The 23907-nt window shown below is 38.3% G+C and overlaps 1 protein-coding gene across 4 annotated transcripts in view; it reads left to right on the forward strand.

Annotated features, from left to right (window-relative positions):
- mlec (malectin) overlaps positions 1-23907 on the forward strand; it is a 55171-nt gene that overhangs the window by 16568 nt on the left and 14696 nt on the right. For 3 of the 4 annotated variants that reach the window (XM_059988351.1, XM_059988352.1, XM_059988350.1), the window contains exons 2-4: positions 6754-6846; positions 8424-8602; positions 22727-22906. In XM_059988351.1, the coding sequence (XP_059844334.1) occupies positions 8438-8602; positions 22727-22906 (345 nt within the window). In that variant the 5' untranslated portion in view covers positions 6754-6846; positions 8424-8437. The remainder of the gene's footprint in view (positions 1-6753; positions 6847-8423; positions 8603-22726; positions 22907-23907) is intronic. The other variant, XM_059988349.1, reaches the window with a different exon arrangement.

A 23907-nucleotide genomic window follows, 5' to 3' on the forward strand; every position in this document is an offset into this window, starting at 1 on the left:
GAATCCAAATAGCTTTTTTAGAGAGGTTCACATACTTTTTTTGAACCTAGATTGATTGTTTAAATAGTGTACTCAATATTGATGGGGAAAAAAGTACAATTGTGTGTTATTAGTGTAGTTGGATTGTGTTTGTCTATTATTATGATTTAGATGAAAATCAGACCACATTTTATGAGTAATTAATGTAGAAAACCAGGTAATTGCAAAGGGTTCACAAACATTTTCAAGTGCTTGCTAGTCTGATGGATATACATATATTTACATATCTTCAAACATTCCTGCTGGTTTGCTCTTCAGGGCTGCTTTGGAATGAGATGTGGCAAGGTGGGTAAAATGTAGTTTCTGCAAAATTTTGTCAGTGTGGAGAAATAAAATCTTTTGCTGATCATGAAAAGAAACAAATTTTTATTTATTCTAAATATAATATCTGCTAGACTTAACACTTTGATAAAAAAATATTTAATGCTGAGACTCTGCTGTGAATTTGATCCATATTGTAGATTTCTATTGTTTGGATATTAATTGGATATATTATCATTCTTTCTAAATCATTAGCTGTCACAGGTGTACTTAGAGGAATGGAAAGAAAACAAATCAGTTAATTTTAATTGTGCATTTTATGTTGCTTAACTCAAGAACTTTCTGTAATGTAAATTGAAGAAATTGCTAGAGTGATTGTAAGATCAAAAAGTTGTCATGGTAGTTACCTTTGCAGGGCACTTCCTTCAATATTATTAGCTTGATGTTTCCCAGTTTTTCCTCTGGCAGTTTGTAAATACTTTGTGACTGTTTTGTCTCTTGATGGTCTGGATTTAATTTGAGCCCACCATCCTTAGAGGTAATGATTTGCAAAGCATACCACTATCTACAAAAGGAAATTTTTTCCACCTCTACAGGCTTAACCTATATTTTTCCATTTGGGATCCCTGATCTTTGAACTTTGTAGTAAGAGTTTCTCTTGTGGTTCTTCATAAAATCTCTTTCCTCGCTTCAAAGAGAACAATCCCAGTTTCTCCATTCCAAGCTCATACCTAGAACCTTTCCAGTAGTTTTTCTCTGCACCTACAATTCACATTTTTCCTAATGGTGGACTGTGGTTTGATGCAGTACTCTAATTGTGGCCAAACTTACGGTTTTGAAATTGGATTGGAACCTTCATGCTTTTGAATTTTGTTCTGAAGTGAGAGTTGCATATGTCTTGCTTCTGATATTTAGAAAAATAGAACAACAGAGAACAGGAGCATGTTGTGGCAGCCATTTAACCTATTTCAAGATAGCCTAACTTTCCATTCCACATAGCTCTCCCGTTTTCTTTAACCTATGTGCCTATCTAAAAGACGCTTAAATGTCCCTGATGTCTCTTCCTCTACCACCGCCCTGGCAGTGTGTTCCATTCACGTGACTCTCTGTTTAAAAAAAAAAACTACCTCTTAACATCTTCCTCTATACTTTCCCCCCAGCATCTTAAACTTATGCCCCTTCAACAATAATCCTACCACATTTCAAGATTTATGCATTAACACATTCAGGTTACAGCATTTCTGAGAGTTTGTTTTGGAAGTCTTGTGTTGTTGGCCTTTGGAAGTTTTAATCACCCAACTTTATAGTTATGTTTGCAGATATGTCATTTCTATAGCAACTGAATCCTTTCAGTTTATTGGTTGATTCATGGTATGTCTGTAAAATATATTCTTGGCATGAGCTGATCACTTTTTTTAACCTTTAGTTTTCTTAACAACTTTATGTGGCCTGTTGTAATGATATTGTGGCCACACTTGTATCTGCTTAATCTGAAACTTGGTGTTCATGTTACTCATCTTTGAAAACAAATTATCATCCTTTTCAGGAAGTTACTTTAATATTGCTCAAAATACTTGCCTCTAATAAAGATTTTTTTTCTGACAATGACAGCAATCTGGAATAGCATTATGTGAAAACTGAACTGTCAGTGCACTATTGGCAGGCTTCTGGTAGAAATGCCCTTGATAGAATCTAAATTGATCATTCTATTGTTTGGAGCCATTCACTTAATAGCATATATTGAATGATCACTTTCTGAGAGTATTTTGTTAAATAGCTATTAATCTTTGTGATGAATGCTCTGAAAGTACTCTGGCACTTAAGTAATTCTAAGAATCTTTTTCACTGCTGATTACATCACTGGAGTTTAGGGCAGCACTGAAGATCCTTCATCTCTGGGAGGATCTGTGTCCCAGCATCCAGGGCATGCCCTTTTCTCACTGTTACCATCAGGTAGGAGGTACAGAAGTGGGAAGGCACACACTCAGCGATTCAGCAACAGCTTCTTCCCCTCTGCCATCCAATTCCTAAATGGACTTTGAAGCTTTGGACACTACCTCACTTTTTTATATACAGTATTTCTGTTTTTGCACATTTTTAAATAATCTATTCAATATATGTATTTGATTTACTTATTATTATGTTTTATTTTATTTATTATTATTTTTCTCTCTCTGCTAGGTTATGCAGTGCATTGAACTGCTGCTGCTAAGTTAACAAATTTCACGTCACGTGCCGGTGACAATAAACCTGATTCTGATTCTGACATGGTGAAGGAGGCATGAACTGTATTCAGGGAGTCAAAGATGAATCCCTGAATACAGTTCAGTCGACCGATTCAAAGCAGTCCTGTAGGTGCTCCTGTGTTTCCCTCGTCCAGACCTTCCTGGTCCTCACTACCGGTGTTGCAGTCTTCAGTCTCTGGCTATACTCAGGGAGTAGAAGTACAGCCAGGTGATCAGACTTCCCAAAGTGAGGGGGTGGAATAGCATGGTAGGCATTCTTGATGGTGGTGTAACAATGATCCACTGTGTTGCAAGTGATCTGTTAATGGTAATTGCTTAGTGATTTTTTTTTTCAGACTGGCCTTGTTGAAATTTCCCAAAACGATGGTGAAGGCATTAGGTTGCACTGTTTCATACATGTTGATCCCATTGCTCAGATCATCTAAAGCCTGCTTGACCTTGGCCTGAGGCCTGTAGCATCCTGTTGGTCTTTAGTACGGTCAGTCATGCAAGTTCTGAGTTGAGACCCAGGAATACTGTTCCAGTCAGGATTCTTCATCATTGTTTCCATAACAATATTGTTTTAGCAGTCAGGGTTACTAGCCCTAGGCTGAAACCCCAAACCTTGAGGACCAGTGGACCACCCTTAGTCAGGCCCCTACCCTTTGACTTGTTTGGCATGGGTGACCCTAACAATGGCCAAAGCATAAATTCATGACTCCAGCTAACATAGGTCTCTGGGTCATTCCGGCACACAAGCCCCAAAACCACAACAAGATTGTGGTGCTCTTGGAGGTTTTAAGAATCTATATGCAAGATGATAGATCATTTTGGAATTTCAAGTTGTTCAATTTGACATCATATTACAGGATCATAAATGGCTCCTCCAGATCATTTGCCCTACTTAACTACAATCTTGATAGGTAACAAATGAGGATGTCTGACCATTTATCATGTAAGGGCCATCTATAAAAGTGCTTGGTTAGTAGTTTATAGAGCATATCTCTGTACAAACCAAGAGATATGGTCTTGGTCAAGACAAACCAATTCTCAATTTTCATCAAAGCAGGTTTGTTTTCCATCATTCCTTTGTTTCCTTATACTTGTACTTGGCCCACTATATACAATTAGTTGACATTTTACAGCCAGTATTATGTCATGAACAAAAATATGAAAAGTCTTGGGCATGAAAATATATCCAATTTCTGATTTAATAATATGAAGAAAGAAATGCATGTTAGTTACAGTAGTTTTGGAACAATAGTTTTCTGAAAAGGAAAGGCCAATTTAAATTTAAACACACAGAGCTGCTGCTGCTTGTGACCATATCTTAAGTTTTTCTTTAACGAATTCACTTTAGTTATCAATTCTTTTGGGTCACATTAAATCATAGAGTCCTAGAAAACGTCAGCACAGGAACCGTCCCTTCAGAGTCTGTCATCAAAACATCGGTTATTGATATCTGTACCTGGCTGAAAGCATGAGAAAGCATCGATCCCTTTCACTTTCCAGTAACTTTCACAGTACTTGTGTCAGGTTCACTGGCTAATAATTTCCTGGTTTATTCTTAGAGATGATTTAAATATCTCTACTTGCACCCCTGAAATTTCTCAAAAACTTGCCTCCCACAGGATCTGAGGGAGCACCTTATTGGGACCTGAGGAATTTGTCACAAGACAGCAAACAAATCCTCCTTTGTAGTCTCTGTAGGGTCTGCGACCTCACTGCTGCTTTGCCTTACTGCTATAGACTCTGAGTCCGTTTCCTGAGTAAATACAGTTTAATACCTTATTAGATGGTGTGTTTAACAAAAAATGAATGCTGTGCTAGTTCAGTTACAAGAATGTGAGCCAGGTGGAAGAATCTGGTATCTTTCGATGAAATTAAAAATGATTCTCTCAAGTTCAGTTTTGTAGTACTGAAATGGTATATTGGTAGTCCAGTTAATTTTTCTGTGGATAGATTTTGTACTGACTGTGTTTGGATTTCAAGCCCATTTAAAGGCCAGGGTTTGTTCTTGACACAAGTTAACTGAATTTTAGCCATTATTGTCTTCAGTGCGCTTGGATGGGAGGTGAGTTGAGAAAGGAGGAAATGGTGGAAGTGAAATCAGTTGGGGTTTCTGGAATACTAGCATTAATTGGAAATGTGTTCAGAAGTAAGCATTTGTTTTTCACTATGACTGAATAAATAACCTGTCCAACTCACTGTCAGGCCAACAGTTTTGAACTGGCTAGGCCCCAGATGTCAAGCTCTATTTGTTAAACTGTACTGCAGCTGGCTAATCCTTGCCTTTTGAGAATATTTGAGTAATGCAGTTAAATATCAAGATATGTTTTTAACATGTAAATGAAACTTAGCATGCAGTGTCAGGCATAAATGGTACACATGGCACTGTGACATGCTGGATAAAGATACTGAAAAATACATGAACTAATTCCTTCACCTTTTTTCAACATGTTAATGTCAATTCACTGAGAATAATTCTGCATGATCATTTTACAACACAATGCTAATTATAATTCAATTAATAACACTGTACTGATGATTCTGGAGTTTTCCATTTGTCTTTTGATGGATTATGAGGGTCTTTCCACACCATGAGCTCATACCCACCATTTGCCAGTGCATTCACCAAAGGAAAAGTAGGTAATCAACATGAGGTGATTGGCTAAAGATATAGAGAGGATATTTCTTTAGTGATTTGTTAAGATTAAGAACTAACTGATAAAATGTTGCTAGCTAATTCCAACAGGAACTTTCCAAAGTCAATGGGACTTAATTGAATGACTAATTTCTAAGTAATGTTATGAAAGCTAAAGCATAATATGACGATTTCTTAAAAATAATTGTTTTTGAGAGGAACCAGTTGCAATGCTTTTCAGTTTGCAGACCCTAAACTGATAACATGCTTCTTGTTGGTTACTAGTTGGTTATGGTAAGTCTCTGAAGTTTCAATTGTTCACAATTGCATCAGATATTTGAATTCCATTTTTTTTTTTGTTTTTTGCTGCAGAGCTATTTAAATAAAGTATGAAATGTTTCAAAACTAAAGTGATTTGTAATGTGAAACAACTTTATCCTGTGGGTTAGAAAGACCTGGATGATGTTGAGTCAACCCAATTAATTCATCTCAATGACATTCATTTTTGTACTCTGATTTTTTTTTGCTTTAGAGTGTCAAAATATCAAACCTGCAAGTGCTGTTTCTCTATCCTCAGATTCTCTAATCTCAGTATACCGTCATTACTTGGAAAATTATTGTGTTTGTGTTCATCTTGGTTGTTTTTTTTCTTTCAGAATATTAGGTTGCAGAACTTCTTTGTGATAGAAATTGTAACTGCCCTAGTAATGTTCCTTTCAAAGTATATTATAACTAATATGATAGAAGATAGCTCTCTGTTCCCATTTACATGAACAAAAGATTCTCATATTGCTACACTAACTTCACAAAATAGATAAGTCCTCAGTTCTCAAATGATGAGAAATTTTTCTGGGAATTTGAACAAATTATACTTGTTCCAATATGTGATGGTTCTCTTGGTTCAGGGTGTGCATATTAAGGCATTGTAAGCCATTTGAGGCTAAATATACTGCAATTTAACCATTTTTATGTAATTCAAAGTTAACTTCAGATTTCATATTTTCTTGGTTTTTTTGGTTTGCTGACTCTTGCTGGAGTTAACTGGCTGGCACTTCATGTAATTCTTTACTGATATGAGGACATGATTGTTAGCTGTTCCACTTTGAGGGCATCACAAGATCAAACCTAATTCAGCCATCTTACAAATGAACTTTTAAAGAGGCTCCATATAGTGTACAGCAGCTGAATTCACAGTGGACAAACCAAGGCCTATTCCAATGCCTCAACAGAAATTGGGGAACAATCTTTGTGCTTCCCTTTCTTCTGTGGGTTAGTACTATGTTAGGTACTGTATTTACCTGATGGAGTTGCCTCATGTTGGAAGCTTTAATTGTGAAAATTATGTGCCCTTTTCACACCCAGAAAATCACTGAAAGATGCAATGTCCATGCAATGATATAATGTAGTTAATTTTTAAAATAAGGTAGGTCTGAAAGGTGTTTCTAGTATGTTGCCTTTATTTAATGTTAGGTGTGCAGATAACCTGTGACTACAATGAATATTTGGATGTTCAAATATTCATTTGTGTGAGGAAGTATTTCATAACATTACCTCTGAACATTTTGTCTCTTGGCTTTGATCCAGACTCGGCTCCCTGTAAGTTCTGTAGAGGATACACATCGGGGACCGGTGGTTTACCGAAAGTGGAGTGGCGCCGGTTGATCAGGCATGACTGAGGTATGGCGTCTGCAACACTAGTGGTTTATTTTCAGTAAACCACATTGTGTCCCCAGTGTGTATTCTGTTTATGCAAAGTGCACAGTTCACACTTCTATAACCAATGAATATATTAGTTTTGGCTATTTATTGTATATTTGAGTGGGTTTATGCAGCCTTAGTTATTTTTATAACCCCAAAAGCACTGTCTCCCTAGATTATAGTTTCAGTTTGTTGGCTATTTTCCTAACCATATTTAGCTCTGTAACTGCTATGCTTACCTGCACTATGAGTTCCCGTATATGTTTATTGATGCTTACACCATTAAATGACCCAAGTGGGGTAAATACGTTGAAGAAAACTGATAGAAAATCATCTTTCTCTCAGGCATAGTATCCACACCTTTTGATTTCTTTTTTTCCCTCCACTCAAGATGGTCCAGTACACACAGGCATGTGAAAATTTAGCTTCAATGATTGGCTTATGATGGATGACAAATATTGGAAGTTAACCATATAGATCCTTCAATATATTGTTGAATGTTAATGTGTTGCATTATACTTTAATGGAATATGAGGAATTGGCCTCAGTTTAGCAATGGCCCAAATGCAACCACCGTTGGTTTGAACAGTATACATACAATTATGGTGGTAGCTCTATGGAACTACAAGTCATTGCCATAAACAAATGTTTGTTGTCCTTTATAAATATTTATCTTTATTGTACGTATTTGGTTGGATTGAAATCCTGCTTTTCAAAAGCAGGCAGCATTTAGCAAACGCAAGCTATTCTGATGTTTCTCAAAACGGTAACAAATAATTTTACAGTTTGATTATGTGTAATTTGTAAATGTGAGAGGAAGAAGTGTTCTGCCTTGCCACCTTCCTCCCAAGAAAAAGTAATAGGCAGTCTTGTTCAATTTTAGTCCAATTTTGTTTTGTTTCCCTACACTTTGTGCAAAGTTTCTGTTTCCTCTTTGTTTCTTAAAAAAGAAAATCAGTGTTTCCTGATGCAATAAATATCAGCCATAGCTCAGTATTATTACTCTTTCCTTTGTGTCGGGAGACTGTCAATTCTTATTTCAGACCAGAAATTTGAGTTCTGAATTGATCCTGATATTTTCTGCTCTCAGAAGAGACCTCATTTGAGTGAGCTGTTAAACCAAGGCCTCATCCCCTCAAGGGAACGTTAAAGGTTCTGTGGTATTGTTATGAAAACAGTTTGGCTGTGGTGTTATGCCCAATTGTTTATTGCCAACCAATGTAATCAAGTAAGTTATTTGGTCACTACCTTATCTCCTGGGTTTATTTCCTGCATTGCACCAGGAACTTTGCTTAAAAACATATTTAAGGTGCTTCACATGACCCTGAAACCATGAACAATAAATCAAAATTATTCTTCTTTGCCTACTGTTAGTTGTCTAATTAGCTGAGCTGAAGATCCTTATAGATTGGTAATATTTTATTTCATAATTTTACTTATCAGACTAACATTTCAATGTGCGAGATGGCAATAATTCAAGCAGCCAGTTAGCAAGCTAAGCTTGAAATTATATTTTCTTGAATCCTTTCTAACGCTTTGTCGTCTTTTTCCTCAAGCATCGGACTATGGAATGAGATTGCCTATTTTTCGATCAATGCCTGAAGATCAAATTCTGTACCAAACTGAACGCTACAATGAAGAAACTTTTGGATATGATATTCCAATTAAAGAAGAAGGCGACTATGTATTGGTTCTGAAGTTTGCTGAAGTATATTTTGCTCAATCCCAACAGAAGGTAGCTTTATTTACATTTTTGTTGTGAAATGGAGGTTTCTGAAGAATTTAATTTAACAGGGTATTCTCTAAAAATGAATGACTCGGGCAACAATAACACGGAAGGCACACAAAATGCTGGAAGAACTCAGCAAGTCGGGAGGATCCAAAGACTCTTGACCCCTAAGTAAAAAAAATAGTCTACCTTGTTACACATGGAACACAACATTCTACCCCTTTACTGAGGAGTCCGGGATCTTTGGACCTGCCTTCCTTTAAAGAGCAATGCACACAATGCTGGAGGAACTCAGTAAGTGAGGTAGTACCCATTGAGGTGAATGAACAGTCAGTGTTTTGGGCATTCTGATGAAGCATCTCACCCAAAATGACAACTGTTTATTTGTCTCCAGAGATGCAGGCCTTACTTTCTGAGTTCCTCCATTTTTTGTGTGTGGCTCATGATTTCCAGCATTTGTAGAATCTCTTGGGTTAATAATGTAGATGATCACTGTGGTGGTACACAGCAGTATTTTCTAACTCTGGGAAGGTTGGTTATAATGTGCCCTTGAATTCTAATTTCTCCATCAAATGGAATTTTTTTTTAACTAAATGTTGATCAAATTGTTGCACAAACTGTCCCATTCTAGGGGACACAACCCTGATTTCTGTAATCTCACTTTGTAATTTAATCCTTTGAGTCCGTATATTCAGATATATGCATGTTGTTTACCAAAGACAATATGTCCTTCCTATATTATACTAATGTGTTCAGCTGTATATATATCTCACTTCCATCACTTTAGACATCAAGTTGTAGGAATAGGCTTGAGGAGGAAATGGCTCATTTATGTTTCCAGTTGTAGGATGTGTAACAGTTTCTGTTGGAGAAATTGTGTACTCTAAAAATAGACCCAAGTTATTTTTATTACCTTGTTGATATGTTCCTTTCCAATGGAATTTTGGTGTTATATTTTCTGTTACATTTCTTAGGCAATTAAACTATTGTTCATGTTTTTTAAAATATATAGGACAGTATTGATGGCAATGATTTCAAAGAAATGTGCAATAATACTACTTCCTATCTATTGGGCATTTTATACAATAAGCACTTTTCCATTGGGTTCTCAAGTCAACCACTTGGAATTTGCTTCATTACTCCCCTCCCCCCACTGGCTGCTCATTGTTCATTTACATTTGATGTTCAGAAGTGAAGGACTTTTACAAAGACACACATAATTGGGCTAATCCATCATCATTCAAGTTTTCATGATTAGATTAAAAGTTAATGCTCTCAAAGATGAATTAATATACAGTGCAAAGTGGAGCAAAATTTCATTCATTCACAACTTTGACATCCTCAAAAACAATCTTTCTAGAGTACTGAAAGAAAATATTCTTGTGTGCCTACATTGTGCAGTTTGCCATCTAGAGTAAATAAAGCAAAAATCAGTGAAACACAATTTAATCATAAGGTTCCAATATGTAGAAGAAAATTGGATGGTGCTTGATAAAACCATTTGAAAGTGTTAGCAAGCAATGAAGAACTTGCAGGTTCAAAATCTGATGAGTATTTCTGGTGCTTTATTTTCTGTAACTTCAGGAAAAGCTGTTCATCTAGCTATTTGTCATTTCTCCATGACAGACATGATGTATAACTCAATTTTATATGGCACTTATGCAAAACAGTATGTTTTCAATATGGAAACAGAATAGGTAGCATCCTGAATTCTCTGTATCATTAAGGACTTAATTTTTCAAGAGTGAATGAAAGCTGTTTGAACCCCATTAATGTTTAGCATCATTTGTGTATTTTTCTACATTTTATTCATCTTTTCTGAGTCAACTTTCTTTAATCTGACCCCTATTTTTACCCTTTTAACTCTTGTACCATTCAGGGAAAATGAGGCTGCTTCAAGATCTCAACTTTGTAGAGACACTGCTGCCAAGCACCATGGTTTGAGCTGTTTTTAGTCCCAAACATGAAGTGTTCCTCTGCCTTAATCAATTATGTTTACAGAAAAATCCTAAAAATAAGGTGACAAGTACTTTGGAGATCTGTCAGAATTTGTATTGGTATACAAATTGGTAATCCCAGTTTTTACATTAGGCATTTTCTCTGATTTGAAAGAGACCTTTGCTTCTGAACCAATTTCCCTGCCATTATTGGTTTATTGTTATTAAATTCCTGAACCCAGGCTCATCTTAATCAAGCTCAGTTGGTGTCAAAGAGTTTTAAAACGAACAGATGATTGTGCCTCTGCATGAGTTTCCTCTGACAATTTGAGGTATCCACCTACTTCAAGTAGACTTCAATTATACCAGTGCCCAAGAAGAACATGTAACCTGCCTCAATGACTATTGTCCACAGTGCTTTGAGAGGTTGGTGATGAAGCATATCAACTGCTGCCTGAGGAGCGACCTGACTTTGCTTCCTGTCACATCATATCAACAGCAGATGCCATCTCATTGGGTCTTCACTCAACCCTGGAACATCAGAACAGTGAAGTTGCATACATTAGGATGCTCTTAACTATAGCTCTGCATTCAACACGATCATTCCCTTAAAACAAATCAACAAGCTCCAAGACCTAGGAAACACTTCATGTTTAGCGTAAGCGACCAAGGATGCCTTCTAATGTCTTATTAGAATCATGTTTAATACCACTGACATGTCGTGAAATTTGTTGTTATGCATCGGCAGTACATTGCAATACATAATTAAAAACTGTAAATTACAGTAAGAAGTGTGTGTGTATAGCGCAAAAATAGAAAAAAATAACATCAAACAATTTTTGGGTTAATATAATGAATCTCCTTTTCAATACCTAATTTAAGTCCAAGTACCTGGCTGCTAATTAAATGCTGTAGGGAAAATAAAAAACTTGATATGGTAAGTCAGAAAATGTAGTTTGAATAATGGAAGCACTTTATTGAAACTAATGAATGACGGTATCTATGGAAAGCACATTTATTTATTACTGTTTACAACTATTTAGTCTACATCACAACTATATTGATGCCTTGGGTAATTCCTGAAATATACAATTGGGACATTTAAAATTCAGTGGTTATGGTTTTAGATTTTCCTGCATTTCCTTATGGGTAGACTATAATTTCCATAAAATAATTGGGATTTTTTGATCCTGTTTTTCATACTTCGATTATTGCAATTTTGTACTTTACTACCTCCACGTTAACTGGTTTAACAGGAAAATGATACTGCTCACCAATCAAATGGAAGCTATGGGGTGTATGTGTTAGAGCAATTGTAGTTTTCAAAGTCTTTTTTTTCTGATTTTCTGGCACAATGTTCATATTTCTGTTGTCTGGGTACAAATGTAGAACATAGAAAGCACTGGAAATGCTGAACAGGTCAGGGATCATATGTGGAGAGAGCAACAGTTTGTGTTTCTTGTCATTGACCTATCATAAGAATACAAGTGGATATAACACAAGATCAGATCAGGTCTTGAGTCTTCAAAAAAATGTAAACTGGACTGACTGTTATAAGTTAGCTGTTGAACAAAGTGCTAACAAAGGAATCCTTCTAGAAAGTTACTTTACTCAAAATAAACTTTATCCATAATTAAAAATAAACCTTGCAATGCCTTTTCATTCTTACGTTCATAGACCATGTGTTAAGTAGTATTATGTTACATTTTAAAAACAATAGCACTGTTGCCACTCATGTAGCCCCCTGGGGTGATATAATTGAGTATCTTCCTCACCAGACCCAGCCCTCCCTGTCCAGTAGCAGAACACTTTACTGTGGTCCTTCCCTACTGAACCCTTGCAGTGGCATCACCGAGCTTCAATGCGTCCCTCAGCACATATTCCTGCAGCTTGGAATGTGCTAGTCGGAAGCATTGCTCTATGCATGTCTTGATGTGCTGTAGACCAGTGAGTTTCAGGCAGAACAAAAGGCATCTTTCACTGAGATGTTGATCTTCCAGCAGCACTTGATGTACGTAATTCAGAGAGGCCTCTGTTACCCACCTCCTTGGGATGAGTTATGTTACAGGCTCTTGCATCTTTCTCCACCTCATCTTTGCAAAGATAGAACTTGCAAAGAGGTGAGCAACTTTATTGTCCCCACTACAGCATGCAGGAAGGATCTAACTTGTAAAACTTCTCTCACTGCCAGCCAAATAAGGTGTTGGTGCTTGTTGGTGAGAACTAGCGATAAGGCATTCTATCAGATAGTCTGGATAGGACAGTCTGCTTAGAGAACCATACAACTGTGTCCATCAAGTCCTCCTTCTGCAGTGTCTGCAGGATGTTTCATGTTGACCCCACTGTCTGGTGGACTTGTGGTCAAAGGTGTTGGCCTGGAAGAATTTTCCACAAAGGGCCGTTAGTGGGATTTTGTGCAGCAACAGGGCTAAACCCATCCTTTGTAACACCAGGAACAGATGAAACCTTTCACAAACAAGAGAAAATCTGCAGATGCTGGAAATCCAAGCAACACACACAAAATGCTAGAGGAGCTCAGCAGGCCGGACAGCATCTATAGAAAAGAATACAGATGTAGTTTTGGGCCGAGACCCTTCATCATTTGTGTGTGTAGCATAGCTGGAACCTTGGCATGTACTGGCAGTTGGTGCCTACAGACGGTACATTGGTTCCACACACACACTGCCTGGCGCAGCCTTGTATGAAGGTGATCATCAGGATAAGAGCAACATTGAGTATTTTTTTTGACCTCAGTTGTTCAGGGACTTGTCTTTTGTGACCTGTCTGATTGTTCCATCTTTGATCCCCACATGAAATGGAATATGGCCTGGGTAATTTCTGTAAAGCTAATCCAGGGAGTTGTTACTTTAAAAAATTTAGTCTAGCCATCAAAATCACAAGGGTAGGGATAAGAAAAAGAAACACACTTTACTGAAATGAAATGTTTTAGGGGTGTATTGTTAATTACCAGGGCGATATTTTTTGTCAGTTTCTATTGAGAAGAACAGGCAAGCCTTCACTGGTCTTTGTTCTGTGAGTGTATTTTATTTCCTCTGGCTTTGTTTGAAAAATAATTAAGTTGAATGGGCTACAAGTCATTATTGTATACTCTTTGAGCTCAATTGATATTCATCAACATGCTGATTAATAGTATTCATCTCTAAGCATCATCATTGTTCACAATACTGTTTCAAAGCAGAAATTCTAGAACAACTTCATTGGTTAAATAGGTATACAAAATATATTTTAATAGCTTCATATTACTTATTAAAGGCACAGTTACAGTTAGCTAAAAAATGGGAAACCTATTACTCAACATTTACAGTTTAGTTGAATGGAATATTGCATCCAACTGGTTATACTGAATTTACGATTTTTCATTGCAAACTTATTTTAAGTAAATGGTATTTTTAGGAATTGATGTTTGTTGACAATGAAGGTTTCATTTTTTAAAAATATGTAAAACACTTTAGGTATTTGAAATGTGAAGTGTAGAGAAAATCCTGAGAGGGATAATCTTAGGCTGGCACCTCAATGTTGGAAAAAGAATGGTTAAAATCGCTGGCTTCAGTGACTCTTTGGAAGTGCGACACAATAAGTTCTGAGCAGGTGTGAAAGCAGGGAAAGTAAGTGGTATTGGGAATGAAAAATTGGCCTGGTGTGTGTGTGTGATTGGGGTATGTTGAGGAGGAAAGAATACAGAAGAGTAGATTTGGATTTTACATGGAAATATGTGGTGAACTGTGTTATTTCATTTAACAACGAACACACCCAAGATGTGCTAGGTACACCTGCAAGTGTCATCACACATTCTGCCACCAATGTAGCATGACAACAATGTTCAACACAAGACAACACAGAACAAAACAAGCAGTAGCCATAACAGGACTAAAAAGACAACAGCAGCAAAACAAGCCCCTTTCTCAACCCAGGATTGGCCGCCTCCAGGCCTCCAGTTTTTGACCCTTGTCTCTCAAACTCATATTGAGCCTCCAATTTCCATTCTCTGACCTGGAATGGCAGGATGAATTGTATTTAACAATGCGCTTATCAGCATCTGCTGTCTGAAAATTTGTGTGCTGTAGCAGTGATCTAAAGTTGTTGCATTGAGTGTTCAGAAAAGTTTTATTCTGCCATAACCTAAGCCAAGTTCTGTCCCTGCTGAATTTCTTTAGACACTTATTTTCTCTCCTCTCTCTTGTAGCCCTGCCTTGCCGAAACTGTCTTTTGTTCTCTTGTTGCACATTTTGTTTTTGGGTTTGAGGGATATTATAAGGAAGTTTTTGGGAAACACACCATTAACTTTTCAAAATAATGAGATTTAATCACGTTAGAAATCAAATGTTTAACATTGCAGAGAATGTTTGTGAAGGGTGAAAACCAGGACATGCATAAGTTGTGGTGGTAATTGGAGCATATTAAGCTGAAGGAGATGTAAGTAGATGATTGGAGGAGGGGAGGGAAATAAAAACTTGGATGGACTCGGTGTCTGGTATATTTCACTTCCCTGTTGCGGTAAGCCTGATTTTCTGACATTAGGTTGGCTGTTTGTTCTGGTATAGAATATAAATGACACCAGTAGCAGGATTACCATTTAAAGTACTGAGATTATCGGATAAAACGGTGCTGTCTCCATTGTTAGAGTTTCAAGTTTAAGCACCTTGAAGAAACCCTTTTCCATTTTTGTTTTGGCAGGAAATTAGAAGAACCTTATCAGCACTACCACTAAATTTAAGACTTCAAATAATTTTATTTATCTTGAGCATTCAAGGAAGTTTTGATTTTGTTATGTCTGAAGGAGGAATGGAATTTAATCAGAAAGTTGCTCTAATCTGGATTGCTGATGAAAAATATATAATTTCAAGTTTATATTGTTGTCTTGAGGAGAGGAGGAGCTATTCTAGTAGTTTTGTGTAGTTAATGTAGAAAATAGATTCATAGCAAGGCACCTCGGACTTGTGTCATTTACAGTGTCTTGATGAATACATGCAAGAAGTCATGAGAAAATTGTTGAAGGCATGCATATTCTCTGTTAGAGAAATTGGTAAATTGGTTTATTATTGTCACATGTACTGAAATGCAGTGAAAAAACTTTGCATCTCATCGATAGAGATTATTTAATTACATCAGTATGTTGATGTAGTACAAGGGAAACAAGAATAGGAAGCAGAATAAAATGTTACAGCATAGAGAGTGCAGTGTGGGTAGACAGTAGGTGCAAGGCCATATTGAGGTTGTTTGTGAGATCAAGAATCCATATATTCATAATAGAGGACTATCCTATTGTCTTATAACAGTGGAATAGAAGCTCTCCTTCAGCTTAGTGTTAGGTGCTTTTGGCTTTTGTATCTTCTGTTCAATATTGGAGGAGTGGGGAGAGAATGTCTAGCGTGAATGAAGTCTTTGATTATGTTGGCTGATTTAACTGAGGCAGCGATAAGTACAGACAGTACATGGAGGGGCTGGTTTCCGTGATCAGCTGATTTATCTGCAACTCTGCAGTTTTGAGCAGAGCAGTGAAGCATCTGAGTAGGATGCTTTCTATGGTGCATCTCTACAAGTCTTATTGAAGGTTCCCTAGACATCCTGGATAGAATACCTAAAATTGTTCAGTGTTCTCACTGTTACAAAAAGTGATATTTTGTTGTTCAAAAGTAGTTCTAGATTGTGCATATTTCTGGATCTCTTACGTATTCAGAGGCAATTTTGCGTTCTGAACTTGGAACAGTTTTTTTTTTGTTGTGTGCAATGTTTCAGCCTAAAACTCTAGGTTATGTTGTTGCTGCAAGGGTCAATGTATAAGATATTGGAGCAAAATTAGGCTGTTTGGCCCATCACTTCTGCTCCACCATTCAATCATGGCTGAACCTTTTTTTTTTCTCCTGCTCAACCTCATTTACTGGCTTTCTCCCTGTAACCTTTGATGCCATGTTCAATCAAGGACCTATCGATCTCTGCCTTAAATACACCCAAAGCCCTGGCCTCCACTGCTGCATGTGGCAATAAATTCCACAAATTCACCCCCCTTTGGAGAAAGAAATTCCTCCGTTTCTCTGTTTTGAATGGATGCCCCTCTATCCTGAGGCTGTGCTCTCTTGTCCTAGACTTACCCACCACAGGAAACATCCCTTCCACGTTTACTCTGTCTAGACTTTTCAACATTCAAAAAGTTTCAATGAGATCCCCCCCCCCACCATTCTTCTAAATTCCAGCGAGTACAGACCCAGAGCCATCAAACATTCCTCATATGATAACCCTTTCATTCCTGGAATCATCCTTGTGAAACTCCTCTGGACCCTGTCCAATGCCAGCACATTTTCTAAGATGAGGAGCCCAAAACTGTACACAGTACTCACCAGTGTCTTATAAAGCCTCAGTATCACATCCCTGTTCTTTTATTCTAGACCTCTTGAGTTGAATGCTAACATTGCATTTGTCTTCCTCACCACGGACTCAACCTGTAAGTTAACCTTTAGGGTGTTTTGCATAAGGACTCCCAAGTCCCTTTATATCTCAGATTTTTAGATTTTCTCCCCACTTAGAAAATGGTCTGCACATTTATTTCTACTGCCAAAGTGCATGACCATGCATTTTCCAACATTATAATTTATTTACCACTTCCTTGCCCATTCTCCTAATCTGTCCAAGTCCTTCTGCACCCTACCTGTTTTCTCAACACCACCTGCCCTCCACCAATCTTCATATCATTTGCAAACTTGGCAACAAAACCATCTATTTTATCATCTAAATCATTTATATACAGCATAAAAAGAAGTGGTCCCAACACCGACCCCTGCAGAACACCACTAGTCACTGGCAGCCAACCAGACAAGGATCCTTTTATTCCCACTCACTGTCTTCCAATCAGGCAATGCTATAACCATGTTAGTAACTTTCCTGTAATACCACGGGCTCTTAACTTGGTAAGCAGCCTCATGCGTGACACCTTGACAAAGGCCTTCTGAAAGTCCAAATATACAACATCCACTGCATCCTCTTTATCTATTCTACTTGTAATCTCCTGAAAGAATTCCAACAGGTTTGCCAGGCAGGTTTTTCCCTTAAAGAAACCGTGCTGACTTAGACCTTAGCAGTTTGAAACCTGACAGTGCTTGTTTGCTCTTTAAAGCCGCTATTTTAAGAAGTCAATAAAAAGAAATTAGATTTAAGTAGAGCAGCTATTGTGTGAGTGGGTCAGCATTAAGAGTGGAGAGTTTTGTCTTTGACTGTTAGGGGTCCAGTGAGGAGAAGCAGGGGCTGTAGGTAGGTATATTTATTTAGTTTTCTTTCTTATGGCACAGGTAGAGCTTTGGGGATGGCATGCAGGATAGTGGAATGCTTCTCTTAAAAGGATGTCAGAAGGCAGAAAGACCTCCATTGTCCCTGATGACGACATTTGCAGGTATTGCATCCAGCTGCAGCTCCTTTCAGACTATGTTAAGGAATTGGAGCTGGAACTGGAAAACCTTGAGATAATTCGTGAGACTGAGCGATTGATTGACAGGCTATAAAGGAACGTAATTACACCCAAGATGCAGAACACAGCTAACTGGGTTGACTGTCAGGAGGGGCAAAGGGGATAGGCAGCCAGTGTAGAGTACCCCTGTGGTCATTCCCCTGAATAACAGGTATACTGCTTTGGATACTGTTGAAGGAGGGATGACCTAGTAAAGGAAAAACACAGACCGGGCACTGAGTTTACGTGGCTCAGGAGAGAAGGGGGGAGAAGAGGCAAGCTGTAGTGATAAGGGATTAATTGGTTTGGGGAACAGACAGGGGGTGCTGTGGATGAGAACAAGATTCCCAGATGGTATGTTGCCTTCTGAGTGCCAGGGACAGTGGCGTCTCAGTTCAAGTTTACAGGATTCTTAAGTAGGAAGTTGAGCTGCCAGAGATGTTGGGTGCTAAGTTAAAGGAAAGGATCTCCAGGATGAACTCAGCAGGTCGGGCAGCATCCGTTGAAAGAAGCAGTCAACGTTTCAGGTCGAACCCCTTCATCAGGACTTTCAACCTGAAACATCGACTGCTTCTTTCAACGGATGCTGCCCGACCTGCTGAGTTCATCCAGCTTGTTTGTACATCTTGATTTGACCACAGCATCTGCAGTGTACTTTGTGTTTAAGAATCTCCAGGGTTGTGTCCTCTGGATTGCTACACGTGCCAAGTGCAAGTGAGGACAGAAATAAGATGATCATACAGCTTATCACGTGGCTAAGGAGAAGGTGCAGGAGAGAGACTTAAGGTTTTTGGATCATGAACTCTCTTCCATGGAAAGTGGGAGATGTATAGATGGGACAGTTTGCATCGAAACTGGAGCAGTACTAATACCCTTGCTGGAAATTTTGTTAGTGCTGTACGGGGGGGTGGTTGTAGAGGGTTAAGCTAGAATTGTAGGTGGACGGGACCAGTGGCAGAGCAGATAGTAGAGTTGTTGTGGGGAATGTTGTAGTTAAGCCTACATACAAAGCCAGGAATTGAAAGGCTGAGCATGATGGGACTAATGTTCTGGGTTCTGTATATTTTAATGCAATAAGTAGTGTGGGAAAGGCGGATGAGTTTAGGGTGTGGATCAGCACGTGGGATTATGACGTATCCATTATTGAAACTTGATTGCATAAGGGTCGGGCTGGCTGCTCAGTGTTCCAGGATACCAGTGTTTTAGATGTGATAGTGCAGCACGGATTAAAGGAGAGAGGTGACTTTTCTAGTCCAGGAATTTGTCACAGCAGTGCTCAAACAGGACAGATTCGAGAGTTCATCTACTGGGGCTATATGGGTGGAACTGAAGAATAAGAAAGGGACGACCACACTAATTGGATTATGTTATAGACCACCTCATAACAGTTTGCGGGATTTTGAGGAGCAGATTTGTAGACTGGTTGCACACAGTCTGTTGCAATAAACATAAGGTTATGATTTTAACCTTCATATTGACCAGGACTCCTATACTGTAAAAGGGCTGGATGAGATAGAGTTTGTCAAATGTGTTCAGGAAAGTTTCCTTAATCAGTTCATAGATGTCCCAACTAATGAGCATGTGATATTGGATCTCATATTAGGATATGAGATGGGGCAGGTGAATAAGTTTGTGTAGGGGAACATTTTGCATATAGTGATCATTAGGCCGTTTGCCCATCGAGCCTGCTTCGCCATTCCATCATGGCTGGTTTATTATCCTTCTTAATTCCATTCTCCTGCTTTCTCCCTGTAACCTTTGACACACTGACTAACCAAGAACCTATCAACTTCTGCTTTAAATATACTCAATGACTTAGCTTCCACAGCTGTCTGTGGCAATGAATTCCACATATTCACTATCCTCTGGCTTAAAAAAAAATTCTCATCTCTGTTCTAAATAGATGTACTTGTATTCTGAGGCTGTGGCTTATGGTCCTAGAGTCCCCCAATATGGGAAACATCCTTACCACATCCACTTTATCTCGACCTTTCAATATTTGATTGGTTTCAATGAGATTCCCCCCCACCCCCATTCTTCTAAACTCCAGCGAGTACAAGCCCAGAGCCATCAAATGCTCCTCGTGCATGAACTCTTTCATTCCTGGAATCATTCTCGTGAACTTCCTCTGGACCCTCTAATGCCCACACGTATTTTCTCAGAAATGTGACCAAAAACTGCTCATGACCTCCAAGTGAGGTCTGACCAATGCCTTATAAAGTCTTAGCATCACATCCTTGTTTTTTATGTTCTAGTTCTCTCAAAATGAATGCTAACATTGCATTTGCCTTTCTTACCACAGACTCAACCTGCAAATTAATCTGTAGGGAATTCTGCACAAGAACTCCCAAATCCCTTCGCACCTTTGAATTTTCTCTCTTTAGAAAATAGTTTGTTTTTTTTTCCGTGTACCAAATTGCGTGACCTACACTTCCCTGAACTATATTCTATCTATGACTTCAATGAACTGGCCTCCACAGCTATCTGTGGCAATAAATTCCACAGATTCACCACCCTCTGGCTAAAGAAATTCCTCTTATCTCTGTTCTAAAAGTACATCCTGTTCTGTGGTTGTGCCCTCTAGTCCTAAACTCCCCCCACTATAGGACACATCCTTGCCACGTCCGCTCTATCTAGGCCTTTCAATATTTGATAGGTTTCAATGAGATTGTCCTTCATTCTTCTAAACTCCAGCGAATATAGGCTCAAAGCCATCAAACACTCCTTTCATTCCCGAGATAATTCTCGTGAACGCCTGTGGGCTTTCTCCATTGCCAGCACATCCTTTCTTAGATAAGGGGCCCAGATCTGTTAGCAGTACTCCCAAGTGAGGTTTAACCAATACCTTATAAAGCATCAGCACTTCATTCTTGCTTTTATATTCTGGTCCCCTTGAAATGAATGCTGACATTGCATTTGCCTTCCTTATCACCAACTTGACCTGTAACCTTTAGGAAATCCTTTCCACCTCTGATATCTGAATTTTCTCCCCATTTATAAAACAGTCCACTCCTTTATTCCTTCTACCAAAGTGCATGACCATACAGTTCCCTACGCTATATTCCACCAGCCTCTTCTTTGCCCATTCTCCTAATCTAAGTCTTTTTTGCAAACTTACTGTTTTCTTAACACTACCTGTCCATCTACCTACCTTTGTGTTGTCCACAAACTTGGCCTCAAAGCCGTCAACTCCAAATCATTGACACAGAATGTGAAAAGAAGCAGTCTCAACACCTGCGGAACACCACTTGTCACCACTTTAATCAAAATGATGTACTGTTGTGCTGTAATTGTATCCAATACGGGGCACACTTTGGATGTCCTCAATGTGGATTGGAACTTGGATTAAGAATCACCAGCTTTCTCCTTTATGTAATGTTTTAAAAGTACCCAGAAGTTGAATGCCAATATAGATAGAGGGTCTGGTATTTGGTGCAATAGGAGCTTGTGTTATATTTGTGACCAGTGTATACTTAAATCTCAAAGACTTGAGTGTGATTCCTCTTATTAAGAAAGCCTATGAGCCCTACTTTGGGTGTAAAATTGGTAACCAAGACAACGCCTGGGTTCCTCACATTTGTTGCACAGCATCTGCTGTCGATCTTAGAGTTTGACTCAGAGGTGCTCAGAAGTCAATGGCTTTCACTGTCCCGATGATATGGTGAAAGCAGAATAGACTGCCTCTTCTGTCTGACTGGTGTGTCTGGTTTCTCTGTTCAAAAACAAGAAATCCATTGAATACCCCAATCTCCCTTCAGCTATGAGACCTGTGCCGCATGATGATAGTCTTCTAGTACTGAAGCCACCGGAGACTAGCAAGGGTACCATGATGCACGAGCCAGGAATGGAAGATGACACTAATACTGATACAGATTTGAAACCCTTTATGTTGAGTGAGCCTCATCTGTTAATTTAATCGGAGTTAAATGACCTGGCCAGAGACTTGTATTGGTCAAAGACAAAAGCAGAATTACTGGGTTCAAGACTGCAAGGATGGAATCTGTTGTCACCGGACACAAAAATTTCCATGAAGAATTTCGGTATTTGAGACAGATGTTTCTCAGAATAACTGATGCCAAGATTAAGGAAGGAAGTTTTGCAGGTCCACAAATCAAACAGACTATCAATGACAGGCAATTCAAAAAATTTCGAGTGGGACCAGAGCAAATCACATGGAAGGCATTCAAAGATGTTGTTGAAAATTTTCTTGGCAACTACAGAGCGTCAAACTATGTGCAACTGATTGACAACATGATTCAAGCATACAAAACAATGAAGTGCAGCATGTCACTAAAGATTCATTTTCTGCATTCCCATTTAGACTTCTTCCCTGCAAATCTCGGTGATGTCAGTGATGAGCATGCTGAAAAGTTTCACCGGGACATTGCAGTTTTGAGAAATGGTGTCAGGGCAACTGGAATCCATCGATGCTCGCTGATTATTGTTGGACAGTTACAGAAGAAACCTCAGACACTGAGTACAAATGAAAATCTTCAACTAAACACTTTAGCTTAGTTGAACTATTGCAAAGCATCAGCACTGTAATGCAGTTAAATGCATTATACTTAATAAAAGTTAATTTCCTGTTTCTCCAAATTCCTATGAGATACAAGTGGTCTGAAATTATATTTGTGTTCAGCTTCAAATAGTCTATAATAAACAAAAAAAAATCTGAGGAAGCAACACTTGCGAAAAAATTTGCTGTCTGGTGTTTGATTTTCGTTTGTCTATCTCTAGGTCTTTGATGTGAGATTGAATGGGCAGCATGTGGTCGTGAAAGATCTGGATATATTTGATAAAGTAGGGCACAGCACAGCACACGATGAACTGGTGTCCTTCTCTGTCAGAAAAGGAAAACTCAGTGTTCAAGGAGAAGTCTCCACATTTAATGGAAAACTACTGGTGGAATTTGTGAAAGTAAGTAACTCTTTTATGCAAAGAAGTGGGATCTCTTTGTTCATCATGTTTGTGGATTACTGCTTTAGAGGAACTTATGGGCTGCTTATATAGTTTAATATTTTATTAATAAGTTCTCAAATACCAAAGCTGCTGCTTGTTCTATTTCTATTTACCTCAAGTGGCTGATAAACGCAATGTATTTCTTAGGCCATTGAGGCAACATCGCACACCCATGACCAAATATCTGGTCAGTGATCATCAAATGAGTTAAATTTTTGATCAGGAATTTTGTTCTCTTCTCACTGTTTGTGTCAGCAACTCTTTGCTATCACTTAATGATGTAACTATGTGGAGCAATAGATTGGGCAATGATTCTCCTGATTAGCATTTCTGTCCAAATTTTTGCCTGCTCACCTCTTGTCCTGAAATGATTAACTCTTGGTTGGGGTACAGTTTGCCCTTTTCCTCATTATTGTATATGAAATATAATGAATATTAAAAGGTGTGGGGACCACCCCTCCACTCCCCCATCTACCACCCTATTATCATTTCCTGTCAGTCATTTTATGTACAGCCACTCCTGTGCATAGCATCATTTTATGGACATACAATCTACTTATATAAGCTATCTTACATATTTAGAGTTGGAAGAAAAAGTTTGTGAACCCTTTGCAATTACCTTGTTTTCTGCATTAATTATTCATAAAATGTGGTCTGATCTTTATCTAAGTCACAATAATAGACAAACACAATCTGTATCAACTAATAACGTATGAATAATTGTACTTTTCATGTCTATTGAACACATTGTTCAATCATTCCTGGTCCAGGCTGGAAAAATTATGTGAACCCTTGTATTTAATAAATGGTAGAACCTCCTTTAGCAGCAATAATCTCCACCAAAAGTTGCCTGTATTTGCTGATCAGACTTGCACAATAGCGAGGACAAATTTTAGATCATTCCTCCATACAAAACTGTTTACTGTTTCTGGGATACCTTGCATGAACATCTCTCTTCA

This window comes from Hypanus sabinus, chromosome 13 (genome assembly GCF_030144855.1).
Source record: "Hypanus sabinus isolate sHypSab1 chromosome 13, sHypSab1.hap1, whole genome shotgun sequence".
NCBI classification, from domain to species: domain Eukaryota; kingdom Metazoa; phylum Chordata; class Chondrichthyes; order Myliobatiformes; family Dasyatidae; genus Hypanus; species Hypanus sabinus.